The sequence below is a fragment of the Danio rerio genome, chromosome 3 (genome assembly GCF_049306965.1).
Source record: "Danio rerio strain Tuebingen ecotype United States chromosome 3, GRCz12tu, whole genome shotgun sequence".
Classification (NCBI taxonomy): domain Eukaryota; kingdom Metazoa; phylum Chordata; class Actinopteri; order Cypriniformes; family Danionidae; genus Danio; species Danio rerio.
In genome coordinates, this window is record NC_133178.1 from 56,448,812 (window position 1) to 56,462,363 (window position 13,552).

The following is a 13,552-nucleotide window of genomic DNA, read 5'->3' on the forward strand; positions in this document are numbered from 1 at the left end:
CTGAGTGATTCTTTTTTTACCCATGATGCAGTTCTCCTACATTGACACTGAGGGAAACCCAGTTCCTGTGGTTCAGATGACCTTTTTGAAGCTCCTCAGTGCCACAGCGATGCAGACGTTCACCTTTAGCTGCCAGAACTCCATCGGCTGGTACGATATGTCGAACCATAACCATCAACATGCCTTACGGTTTCGAGGTAGCAACGATGAGGAGATGACGCAAGACAAATCGCCCTTCATTACTGCGCTTTATGATGGATGTCAGGTGAGGTGTTTTATTGAGTGACTTGACCATGCACAGCACTGGTGTTCAACAGTCATTCAGAGTTTGATGTTTGTTTCAGTTTTTTGGTTACACTGACTATTTTTTTTACTTAGTAGCTTAGTAACATTAGTTAGGGTGCTTTCACATCATAGATATATACACTAGATATCGCATACGGACCCTGAGAATGTGTCAGTAGCGCCGCCATATTTGTACAGTCCTCCCAGGACAAGTGTCATTCAGCCACACTAGTCAAGACAGTGTTAATACGTGGATATGCTGGACTTTAGCACTGTCTACGGGTGTAGTAATGTGCAAACAAAGAAAACAAAGCACAAAGGCAGAACATTTGATAAATAAGATTTAGTTTTTTACGTTTTTGTATGTTATGAACTTTTCTGCTCAACAGGTAACGTTATTGATGATAATACAGTCACTTACTGCATTCACCATAAGGCAAAGTAGCACCAGCTCACACTAAACACTGGCCTTGTGGTAGTTTTGTTGAATAAAATCAGCAAACAAATGCAAAAGAAATATGACAATGAGATGCTGCGGTGCCAGAAACATGTATTATTGTCGGCTCAGTGAACGAGTTATTCATAACGGAGATTCATTCACAAACGAATCGCTTCCTCTGTCAGTATGAGAGGTGAAAGCAGGAGGTGTTTCAGGACACGGATTAGATCAAATTTAACAGGGAGGGTGGATAGTACATTTCCACACACACAAACACAGGCTTTTTGTCAGGAATGAATGTGTGGTCACTGGTCCATCAATGTAGAAAAGTGATGTAAAATTATATGTTTCGTAATTAAAAAAATAATTGCACACTGACCTCCGAGAAAAATCCCTATCATAGATATGTGTGTATATGTGTATTACTCTTGCTCTGGATGGCCACAGTCTTCCATTGCAGCTTGGTCCTGCATTCATTTCAAAGAAGCGCTACCCTGTACTAAAATGGCGGCTCTATTGACGCATTCCTTCTAATAGAAAACAACAGGGTAGGTGACATCTAAAGTATATATCTATGCTTTTACACTAGCACTTTTGGTTCGTCAGATTTCGGCATGTTAAGCTAGTGTGAACGATGTCTTCTGAACTCGGGTGCACACTCGAACCATACTTGAGTCCACCTGAAAGAGGTGGTCTAGGGTCGAGTTTGTGTGAACTCTGGTACAGTTCACTTCTGATATGAATGCAATCATACGAAATAATAGAAGTAAACCACCAACAGTACAACACACTCTAGCTTTCATAACGTTCATTCATGTGTGTATGTCTGTGTATCACCTACCTTGGTGACAAGCAGGACAGACCCAGTGCAAACAGTGATAATATCTGCTTGTCTCCACCAAAAACAACTTCTGCAGACATGTGATGTTCTGAACGGTTTTAATATTTTTTGGCAGCAGATATACGCAAGTAGTTCTCTTTTTTTGTTTGTTTTGGTAACAAAACCGAAAGATTTAGTAAAAGCAGAATGACACTGATTTGCGTATATTACCATTTTGGAGCTTTCGTGGCTGTCACCTAGCAGCAGCTTGATGATGCGAGCGTACCGGGGTTTAGAAGGATAAAAAGACGATGTTAACACAAACCAGCTGAGAAGGTGGCAATGGGGGACAATCCAATTTGGGTTCGGTCCAGGCAACTGAACCAAGTGTGAAAGCATCCTTTAAGTTGTAACAAGCTTGCCTTATTCTGTAGTTAAATCTAGTATGAGGGTTAGTTTACAGTTATTTGCATGTAATTATGCATCATTTGTTGTTATTACTATATTTTTAAAAAAAATTTCAGTTATATTTTATTAAATTATATTTCATATGTACAGTTGAAGTCAGAATCATTAGCGCTTCTGAATTATTAGTCTCCCTGTATTTTTACCTAATTTCTGTTCAACTTAAAGATTTTTCGACGCATTTCTAAGCGTAATAGTTTTAATAACTCATTTCTAATAACTGATTTATTTAACTTTGCTATGATGGCAGTACATACTGATTTACTAGATATTTTTTAAAACACTTCTATTCAGCTTAAAGTGACATTTAAAGGCTTAACTAGGTTAATTATGATTACTAGGCAAGTTAGGGTAATAAGCAGGTTCGTAAACAGCCTGGTGAAAGGAGTGGTGCTTATTTCTCAAAGAGTGGACCATTTTTGCAGTTATACATCTCATTTTCTATTTAATTATGATATTAATTATAATTTAATAAGTATTAATTAGACGACGCGGTGGCGCAGTAGGTAGTGCTGTTGCCTCACAGCAATAAGGTCGCTGGTTTGAGCCTCGGCTGGGTCAGTTGGCGTTTCTGTGTGCAGTTTGCACGTTCTCCCTGCGTTCGCGTGGGTTTCTTCCAGGTGCTCCGGTTTTCCCCACAAGTCCAAAGACATGCAGTACAGGTGAATTAGGTAGGCTAAATTGTCCTTAGTGTATGAGTGTGTGTGAATGAGTGTGTGTGTGAGATGGGTTGTGGCCGTAAGGGCATCCACTGCGTAAAAACATCCCGGATAAGTTGGCGGTTCATTCCGCTGTGGCGACCCCGGATTTATAAAAGGACTAAGCCAAAAAGAAAATAAATGAATGAAAATAATAATAATAATAACAACAATAATAATGTAAAACTTCACAATTTTTCTAGCCTCTCTTTTAAAAAGGTACATTTGAAATTTCATGAATAACAACAATAGACTTCAAGTGTATTTATATTAAAATTATTCATCATATGTTCTTAAATAACTCACTTTTTGGATCCATTCAGCCGATCTGACTGGAGCACTTTTAGCTTAGCTTAGCATAAATCATTGAATCGGAATTAGACCATTCGCATCCCACTCAAAATATTCCAAAATGAAAAGTTTTGATCAATTCCTTGTTTAAAGCTTGACTCCTTTGTATCTACATTATGTACTAAGACTGAAGGGAAATTAGTTTGGGTGTAACAAGCAAGGTCCAAACTGGGGACTATTTTCAGGCACTGTATTGACCTTATTCTTTTATACGAAAGTGCGCCCGTTTCCATGATTGTTTTAGAACTTGACTAGGAATAATAAATGCCAGAAAATGTTCAACCTGCTTGCTCTACAAACAAGTGTGTCCATGAATATACACTAAAAGTTTGCAACATCAAGCAGCTTAACATTTTGAACGTCTAAAAATCAATGGAAGTGAATGAGAGAGGAAGCCTTGAGCCAAAAAAAGATTCCAATGGCTGCGTTCACACATACCTGAAGAATAAGGTCAATAATATCATTGCACTTTATGCAGCCATGAATATGGCAGCAAAGTCCTTTAATCATCACTTTAGGTGTCTGAAGAACTTAGTAATGCCATCAGTGTGTTTGTTTGTTTGTAAACACTAATCCGTACAGAAAGTATTCATTCAACATGTCTTTAGGAAAAACATAAAAACTCCCACTCTTAGTTTCTTGGAGTTTTAATGAATTACTAAATTAGTCTTTCGTCTGCAGCAAACGAGGAGCTAAAAACAATGAGAAGCCACTAATTCTAAAATAGCACCCAAATAAGCTTATTTCAGCAGGAGTTTAATGCAGACTCAAAATGCTCAGCAACTGATTTCAAGAGAATAAAAATACACTATAAAAAGCCTTAAGTAGGCACTTCAATTAAGAAGCAAGGGTGGGCGGTATGACCATAAGGTTACCATTCTTCATGGTAAAGATATATTTTTAAATTATACTATGGATATTATTGGATAAGTATTCATTATATAAATGGGTAGCTATTCTAGAAAATGATCAAAAATGCTTTGCAATTAAGTGTCTTAAGTTATTGTTAAATATAGTAGATATGTCAAATATGGTTTGCCAGTATTTTTCCAAACTCCTTTTAAATGAGTGATCTTTGCTGTTTGTGTTTTTGAGAAGTGCTCATTTTCAGGTTCATTTACAGAGTCAGGTTTGCACTTTTTATTCCCCATAAGTGTTAGCTTAACAAAAAAATAATAAAAAAAAAAATAATAAATCTGACGTGATTTTATGACCCCAATTTATGCTTTGTCCTTGCATAAAACTAACTTTTTCCTCTTTTTAAATATAACAGCACCTCCTGAGTACATTTCTCATGGTGCAAGGCAAGCACTAAGAGCCAGCGGGAGGCTGCTTGGGAGCGATAATGTAAAGAAAAGGGATTATAAGAGCAGATACCAAATTAAGCTCTGTAAGATTGGTGTCATAGTCAATAAGTCACTCCAATTTTCATATGTTTTGATCAGTATATCAAATAAGAATAAGCATTTTCTGACACAACTTCCTGTTACTTTTGTATTTGACTGTAAAAATTTTGATGACAAAAAATAATGACAACACGTGTTTTTATGTTACTTTAACTTAATTTAATACTATTATCAGGTTTCAACAATTGTTTTAACTATACAAAGAGTGATATAATTTAATTAGTCATTCATTCATTTTCCTTTGGCTTAGTACCTTTACTCATCAGGGGTCGCCACAGCGGAATGAACTGCCAACATATCCAGCATATGTTTTACGCAGCGGTCTAACTTATTTACGTTGAGATGACTCAAAAGAAAAGTTGTGTTACGGGGTGATCATTAGGAACTGGGGGATGCTATTGGTCAGCAGAGGCTGATTAACTTAATGTGGGATATTGTAAACAGTTATTCTATTCTCACATTCGTTGTTTCAAGTCAGTAATCCAAAATAGTTCATCTAACTAAATCACAAAAGTTAAACTCTGATTGTTGGTCTTACTTCAAGCATTCAATTCAGAACATACACACACACACACACACACACATACATACAAACACACTGCACATGAGTAAGCCACACCAGCCCGATCTCACAAGGAAATTTAATTATTTTAAGCTTTGATAGTTCAGTGGATAATTCATATGATTTGTACGAGTTCAGACGTTGGAAAATTTAACATTTTTAAAAAGAAGATGTGGCACCCTACCCCACCTCTAAACCCAACTGTCATTGGGAAATCAGCAAATCATACTAAATGGTATGAATGAGAATGTTTCAATTCATACCAATTAGCCACTAAATCGAAAAGTTCTGAATTTCCGTAAGACTGTGTTGGCCACACCCACATATTAATATGTTGCAATATTGACCTTATTCTGCATTATTATTGTGAAGTGCACTTGTTTTTGTGATTGTTTTAAAACTTCTAATTCAGTTGCCTATGGGAGAAAGGACTGTGATTAAAAAATGACTAAAAACGGTCAAACTACTCACTCCACAAAGTGTTTAAAACTCTACATAAATATTATATAAGAATATATCAGTTTGCAATGTCAAGGAGCACAACAAGCTGTTTTTTTTTTTTTTTTTTTTTCTGTAGACCTTCGAAAAAAAATATTGCTTAATAGGATTAACAATATTGACCTTAAAATGTTTTTTTAAAAATTAAATCTGCTTTTATTCTGCTGAAATAAACGAATAAGGGCTCTATCATACACAGTAAGCACACAATAAGGCGCAATATGTGTTTGGTGCGATTTGTTGCTATTTTCAGACCAGCTCAGCTATAATTTTCACATTTTGCGTCACATTTTTTAATTGCAAATCAATTTGCACCACTTTGTGGACTCATGGGTATGCTGGTCTGTAAAGGGAGGTGAGTTAAGGTGCATTGTTGAAGGTGCATTACTAAAAAAAAAAAATAAATAAATAAAATGGGCTAATAATTTTGACTTCAACTGTATATTTTATATTTGACAATATATTCTGCAGTAACATTTTACCTTCATATTGCCCAGCACTACTAGGAAAGTCATTCATTCAGCTCATGTTTCATTCTTTTTTCCACAGACACGAAAGGGTCTAGATACAACCGTTCTCCAGATCAACTCTCCGCGATCAGAGCTCCTTCCACTCATCGATGTTGCCATTTCAGACTTTGGGAGTAACAACCAGAAGTTCGGATTTCATGTCGGAACAGTATGTTTTAGCGGCTAATACAGATCTGCCTCATTGCACTGCTTACCAGCTAAAAAAAAAGAAAGAAATCAAGGCTGCAAGTGATATTTATTGAGTAATGTGTAAGCGGTGGCTTTGTGGCATGTTTTCAAATGACTCTTGAACATCTGATGGATTTCCAAATCCCTCAATTCCACGATGGCTACGCTAGGATGCCAACCGGGACCAACTGAGCACATTTATCAAAGGGAAGAGTCTTTTTCTGTCTGTCTTTATACTCTACTCACCTGTGGATTAAATTATGAGGCGCGACCCACTAGATTTCCGAGAACTGCTCCGACTGAAAAACAAATGCATCACTTCTGTGTCATCCGCTCCGCAGGCTGCTTTAGCCCATCGCGCGCTATATTTTTGAACTTAAAGCCTGTTACTCAGTTCTCATTTGTTGTTTGTCTCATTTGATAGCGATGGTTCAAAATTAATTTGCCACATGAGGGATCGGCTTCGATGTTGAAGAGTCAATATTTCGCCGACCCGCGTTCCTGCCTTCACTGCAACGTGACGCCAACTGGGGCGAAGCTATACCTCTTTACTAGTTTTGACAAGGAAAACACCACCCCGATCTGCTTGTAATTCCTTGCTCGAATATCCCCTGTCACATCAAACTTGCAGTGTTACTCATCTTTAATCAGTGTACGCTCATACATAAACAATGTTAAATAAGGCCCGAGCTTTTCAAAACGCAAAGCAGTTTATGTGCATGACTCAAATGGAGCCCAGCTGCTTATTAATATGTAAAGTAGTGCGCTCACTTAAGCTGCTTGTCTTGTTAGCAGGCAGGCTAGTATGTTTGCCTGTCAGAGATCCATGTTTCTATGGTGCTTGCGTATCAACCTTTGCTCCACACAGCTGAATTGCTATATATATATATATATATGTGTGCGTGTGTGTGGTATTGAATGAGAATTCATCAAGAGAGGGGCGTCATAGCAGCATTACACTGAAGACGAACTAAATAATGCTTCTCTTTTTGGTGTAAACTCATTGAATTTAGGATCATCAACCTCAGAGTATTGTGTGTATGTCTTGTCTTGTTTGTTGTGTGTTCCTATTGTGGTGCTAAAGAGATTTTTTTTTTTTTTTTTGGCTATGTGTAATGATTATTTGTTGTCTCAGGGGCAGAGGAAGGAAAAGGGAAGACATCCGTGGTGCTTAATACTAATGCAGGGAGAAGACACTCTCAGAAAAACACACACAGCTGTAATAAACAGCCAATATGGTGCAGAATGCATGTTCATCTAGCAGTTGTTCATCATTAGTGATTATATTAGGTCAACGGACTGGCAAATTATGTAAATATACACAAAATTGCTGAGATTAAATGCTTTTTACATTCATTTTATAATTGTGAACTCTTAAAAAATGGACAAAATACAGGCTAAAGGCCTTTTCACTGCACAAACGATATGACAGCAATGACTACAGTATATAGACCATTTCAATGTGGCGATGTGATTGGCCTGTTTTTCTGCTTGTTATCAAACTATTTCATAACTGTAACAAGAGGCAATTCAATCCAAACTTAATGTAAAAACAGTGATTATAACATTATTTATCAAAATGTGGCTCTTTTTGAATTCTCGGAAGCTATAGAAATTGAAAATGTAAAACAGGAAATACGTTGGGACCATTGTTTTTGTTTACATGCCTCAAAATGGTCCCAAATGCATGCTATTGCATAACACTTGAGTTCTTTAAAACAGGATGAGTTCTGATTGGCTGTTGATTAGCTGAAATAAAAATCGTTCTCAAATGTTATTCCGACGATACTGTTTCTCTGTGCCATTACCATTGTAGAAGCACACGTCATGATTTTGCAAAGTACGATGCAATCCTAGATTAACATCTATGTTGATCCTAAAAGATTATTTGTGTTTGAAAAGGTAATCCATACCAACTTCCTACCCCTAAACTCAACCATAACTGTAAATTATTCCCAAAATCAGAGAATTGGCTGACTGGAATTTTGTTTCCAGGATCGACATAGATCAGTGTTTCTCAACCACGTTCCTGGAGGACCACCAGCACTGCATATTTTTGATGTCTACTTTGTCTGTCACACCCATTACACAGACCCCGTAGTTTTTCTCTTTTTTATGTGTGTGTGTGTGTGTGTGTGTGTGTGTTTTTTTTTTGCAATTAAAAAATTACTGATTTTGTGGCTGTAATTCCTAGAAATTTGCTAACAATTTTGCAAATATATACACACACACACACACACACACACACACACACACACACACACATATATATATATATATATATATATATATATATATATATATATATATATATATATTTATATATATATATATATATATATATATATATATATATATATATATACATACATACACATACAACGTTTCTGTCTTGTTCTCGAATCTGATTGGCTGATAGCTGTGCTATATTTAAGTCATTTCAGAACCCGTACAGCCTCTTTACTCTTTGTGTAAAAGGGTAGACACTACAAATCTAAACTTTGACAGATGCTTGCCCAGCTGTTTAACTGTCAGCTTATTATTTGAATCCAACGCGGAAGAAAGTAGTTCCTCATACAAACGTGTTTTTAAGACTCTCCATGTTTGATTTTGTTTTTATATACACAATTATGCCGTCAAACTGTTATATAAATGCAATATCACACTTGTAGCAGTGCGATATAGCTGTTTATTGGCATTGGTGGGGCACTAAGGCACTCCACCTTATATATATATATATATATATATATATATATATATGTGTGTGTGTGTGTGTGTGTGTGTGTGTGTGTGTGTGTGTGTGTGTGTGTGTGTGTGTGTGTGTGTGTGTGTGTGTGTGTGTAAAAGATTACATGTATTTACCATATTAGGTATAGTAGCCTACTATGTTGGGCGTGCAATCAGAAACAATTACAAGGACACAATTCATAAAAAATAAAGCTTCTTTTTTCTAGTCTCTTGCCAAGACAAGATCTGAAACGGTAGGATTGAACCAAAGGAAGGTGGAATAACTCTTATTTTTATCCACAATCTTACTTTTTCTTAGATTTCACTCCCCGGAGCATCTGACATCTTAACACATAGGACATGCGTTATGGCTTCCCATACTGTAATACCTAAAACACGTATTGTCGTGAAACTCGTCAAAGGCAGGAAAGTGTTTTCTCCCGTTAACTGCAAGGAAAGAGTTAAACTAAGTAATTTATCTATAAACATGTCACTTCACATTTCACTCGCGTTTCATCTGCATCTGCTTACTGCACAAGCTGAAAACCGCCCTCCCCCCACTTTAGGTAATGTAATGATTGTGAGGGGGCAGGTGAGACGTCATTATTTGAGAGACACTCAAATGTCACATGCTTTGCATATGCGACTTCTATATAAGTCAGGTAAAACAATTCAATGCAAACTGAAAGAAATATGATTTAATTACATGGTTTGGAAATTGATGTTTTATGAGATTATTTTTTTCCCATTATTTTGCATTAATAAAGAATGTTGCAGGATCACAAAAATTTTCGATTTTTTGTTGATTTTACGTTGGGTTCAGTGATCACAGTATCGCAAAAAACTAGGGCTGATTTCAGATCTTTCAGTCTCTACTAATGAGCTGTTGATATGAAACAGGTGTGTTTGATTACAGAGACATTTGCAGAGCTGGTGGGCCTCCCGGAATGTGGTTGAGAAACACTGGCATATATGTTTATCCAGGAACATATCCTGGTGAAATCGGGTTGGCGTTATAAAAGTGCTATAGAACTTTATGTATGTTGTGTACACATATTTCTTTAAAAAGTATGTTACGCTCAAAAATAAGGCTTATTTGTCTATCCATAGAAATCAGGTGTGTATTGATTCAAAGATTTTCAAAATGCATCGCTATTCTCTCTTGAATGGACAGTTTTTAATAGCAGTTGGCGCTTTAGGTTAATTTTTAAGAGCATATGGTGCACTAGGCTTGTTTTTAACAGTAGATGGCACTCTATGTTAGTTTTAACAGTAGACGGTGCAGTAGGATAGGTTTTTTTTTAACAATAGATGGTGCTGTAGGCAAATTTTTAAAAGCATATGGTGTTCTAGGCTAATTTTTAATGCTGCGTTTACACCAGATGCGGAAGTCGCGTTAAGTGTGAGTGATTTACATGTTAAGTCAATGCAAACGCATGAATAGACATTCTGCGGCATAAATGACGCAAATTGCGCAAATGACGCAATTCGAATGGCGTGATGCGAATTGACCGTTTTGCGCATTTGATGCACTTAACGCGCGTTTTTATTCAAATCACTCGAGTTCAAAAATCTGAACTTAAGCGGACATTTGCGCCACGTTAACCAAATAGGAGCTTGCTCTTGTGGGGGAGTGATTGTGACGTACGCCTGTTGTTGGTGTCCTGGGGGGAATCCTCCAGCCTACACCAATAACAGTAACTCAAACTGGGCTTAGCTCAGTCAGAAGCACCACTGAAAGTCTCCATCATCCAGGTTAAGTTTCTGGAGGAGTTTATGAGCTCATAGAGCTGGATGCATCTCTGAAAGGATCTAGTGGACTCAGACACGGCCCTAAACCTATCGACGCTGTTTTTCAGCCTTCATAAAAAATATAAAAACTTATTTTCTTAATAAAATCCATGTTAGCCATTTAGCAACGAAGCTAGAGTCACCAGGCTGACAGAAGCCCTGCCCATTACGCAAATCCGCATCTGATCTGAAGTGAATTTGACGCGCAAATGAATCGAGTAAACTTAAATTTTCACGCGGCTATTTACGCCCGAATAACGCAATTTATCCGTGCATTCCATGTCTAGTGTGAACAGCATTACAGCAGATGATTCTCTAGGCTAGTTTTTTAACAGCAGATGGCGCTCTAGGATAGTTTTTAACAGCAGATGGTGCACTAGGCTAGTTTTTAACAGCAGATGGTGCTCTAGGCTAGTTTTTAACAGTAGATTGTACGCTAGAATATATATATTTTTTTTAGTATTAGATGGAGTTCTAGGTTAGTTTCTAACAGCATATGGCACTCTAGGCTAGTTTTTAACAGTAGATGGCGTGAGGCTAGTTTTATTTTATAACAATAGATGGCGATCAAGGCTAGTATTTAACAGCAGATGGCGCTCTAGAAAAGTATTTAACAGTATATAGTGCTGTAAAATAGCTTTATTTTATAACAGTAGATGGCATTCTAGGCTAGTTTTTAACATTGGATAGTGCTAAAGGCAAGTCTTTAACAACTAATGGCACTCTAGACAAGTTTGTGATTGTGCACTAGGCTAGTTTTATTTTAAAACCGTAGATGACGCCCTCGGCTTGTTTTTAACAGCAGATGGTGCTCTAGGCCCATTTTCAACAATACACGCAAATACTTACAAGGAATAGCACGTGTGCGTTTAAAGTACTAATTGTTTTATGTAATAAGTTTAATGTTTAACAGCCCAATATGAACACTTTTGTAAGTCATTTAAACGGTTCCTAAATTTATTCATGTTCAAGTGGCATTTGTAAGGAATTGGAAGCAAGGAGAGTACAGCTGTTTCAGCGTCAGCTGCCGTTAAAAACTAAGCTCTGAATCATTTCAAGAGAGAATAACGAATCATTTCTCAAGCAATCAATTTTCACCATAGATGTAGTAATTCAATGAAATGAATAAAAAACAAAAATACTGATGAACTATTGACAAGATTGCTAGATTTGAAACAGCATTGACGTTTTTTTTTTTTTTTTTTTTTAATCAGACTATTTTGTCTGATCAGTTGACCTGGCTGGTATTGCTACTTATACTAACTGAAGTTCTGCCCATCCTGACCTCTGAGCCCTCCTGTGTACAGTGTCTGTGCTACTAATTTTACATAGTGTACAGTTCCTCTAAAGTATAAATGAAAATACTAATATGTTGCCTGACAGTTTTACTTGTAAAAAAGTGATGAACGAATTAAAAAAAGAGCTTTTCTTTGTCCTCTGCGTGCAAGAATTATTATTTTTTTGGTTTTGTTACTGAGGACGGAGTCTTTTGGAAAGGATCAGAGGGGCTGTGATGTCTTCTCTAAAGGCAACAGACAAGCATGTCTCTTTATTAGGCGCAGCTACATTCTCTCGCTCTCTCTGCACTTGTAATCAACATCACTTCCTACCTCGCAAGATGTAATCAACTCTGATTCACTCCCCAGTTCATTTATTTCAATTAACTTTTGTTTCCTTCCCCAGGAGAGGAAGGGGAAGCAAGACAGCCCTTTGTGTGTATATGTGCGCGCGTAAATAATGAAATGGCTTCGGATTAAAAAACGAGCCAAGGAGAATTAAGCATATCTGCGGAGGGACACAATGAAATAGGGGAGGGAATTGGCATGCCACCCCACTCACCTCCCCTCCGCCTGCTGCGTGTTTTGCTAATGCGCCATTCCTTTCTCCTCTCAAGCGCGGCAATTATTTATAGGCGCACAAATGAACCAGGAAGAGATACTGGCTCACCTCTTGAAAACGAATAAATTGACTACATGTTGTTGCCACAACAAACGCATCTCCTCGAAGCACCTTATTATCGCATTGAACTTCAACAGTTATTCAGAAGTGAAACGCAATCTCTCACCTCTGATTGCAAATAACACATGTGAGGAGCTTTTTTACTGTTAGAAACGTTAGGTTTGATGTCTCTGTCAGTTCTGAGGCTCGAAAACATACTCAAGGTAAGTACGTCAGTGCGAACGTTTCAAGCAATGCAGTGTTTATTTTGTTAGCCGTTGCATCCAAACACCGTTAATAATGCAGTTGGCTTTAGCAGACAATAAGGTAAACTACTCTACTGTGGCCAGATTTCTTCTTCAGGAAAGACAGTCTGCTTCCGAAAACAAGTACAGTTGAAGATAAAATGATAGCCCTCCTGTGAAACTGTAATACTTTTACCAATATTTCCCAAGTGCTGTGAAGAGATTTATTCAAACACAATTATATTCATTTTAAAATCTCATCTTACTTCATTTACTAGTCATGAATAATAATTCCTTACATTTATATAGCGCTTATGGACACTCGAAACACTTTACACATTGGGGGGAACCTCCTCATCCAGCACCAGTGTGTAGCATCTACCTGGATGACACAACGGCAGCCAGTTTGTGCCAGACCACACACCATCTGATTGGTGGAGAGAAGACCGAGGCTGTGTCTGAAATCGCATACTCCATACTGACTGTACGCTAAAAACAGTATGTGAGCTGAGTAGTAAGTCTGAATTCCTAGAATTCGAAAATCGACGAGATTATGAAGTGTGCATTCCATGCGCCATGATGCCTCACGAGAGAATTCAAGAATGGGGTGAAGCGACGCAACTGACAAA

General features: G+C 37.3%; 1 protein-coding gene across 7 annotated transcripts in view; it reads left to right on the forward strand.

Annotated features, from left to right (window-relative positions):
- Positions 1 to 8,006, forward strand: part of col5a3a (collagen, type V, alpha 3a) — a 148,082-nt gene extending 140,076 nt beyond the window's left edge. For 6 of the 7 annotated variants that reach the window (XM_068215533.2, XM_068215535.2, XM_021469216.3 and 3 more), the window contains 2 exons: positions 32 to 265; positions 6,074 to 8,006. In XM_068215533.2, the coding sequence (XP_068071634.2) occupies positions 32 to 265; positions 6,074 to 6,220 (381 nt within the window). In that variant the 3' untranslated portion in view covers positions 6,221 to 8,006. 7 annotated transcript variants of the gene reach the window in all.
- The last annotated feature ends 5,546 nt before the right edge of the window (positions 8,007 to 13,552 follow it).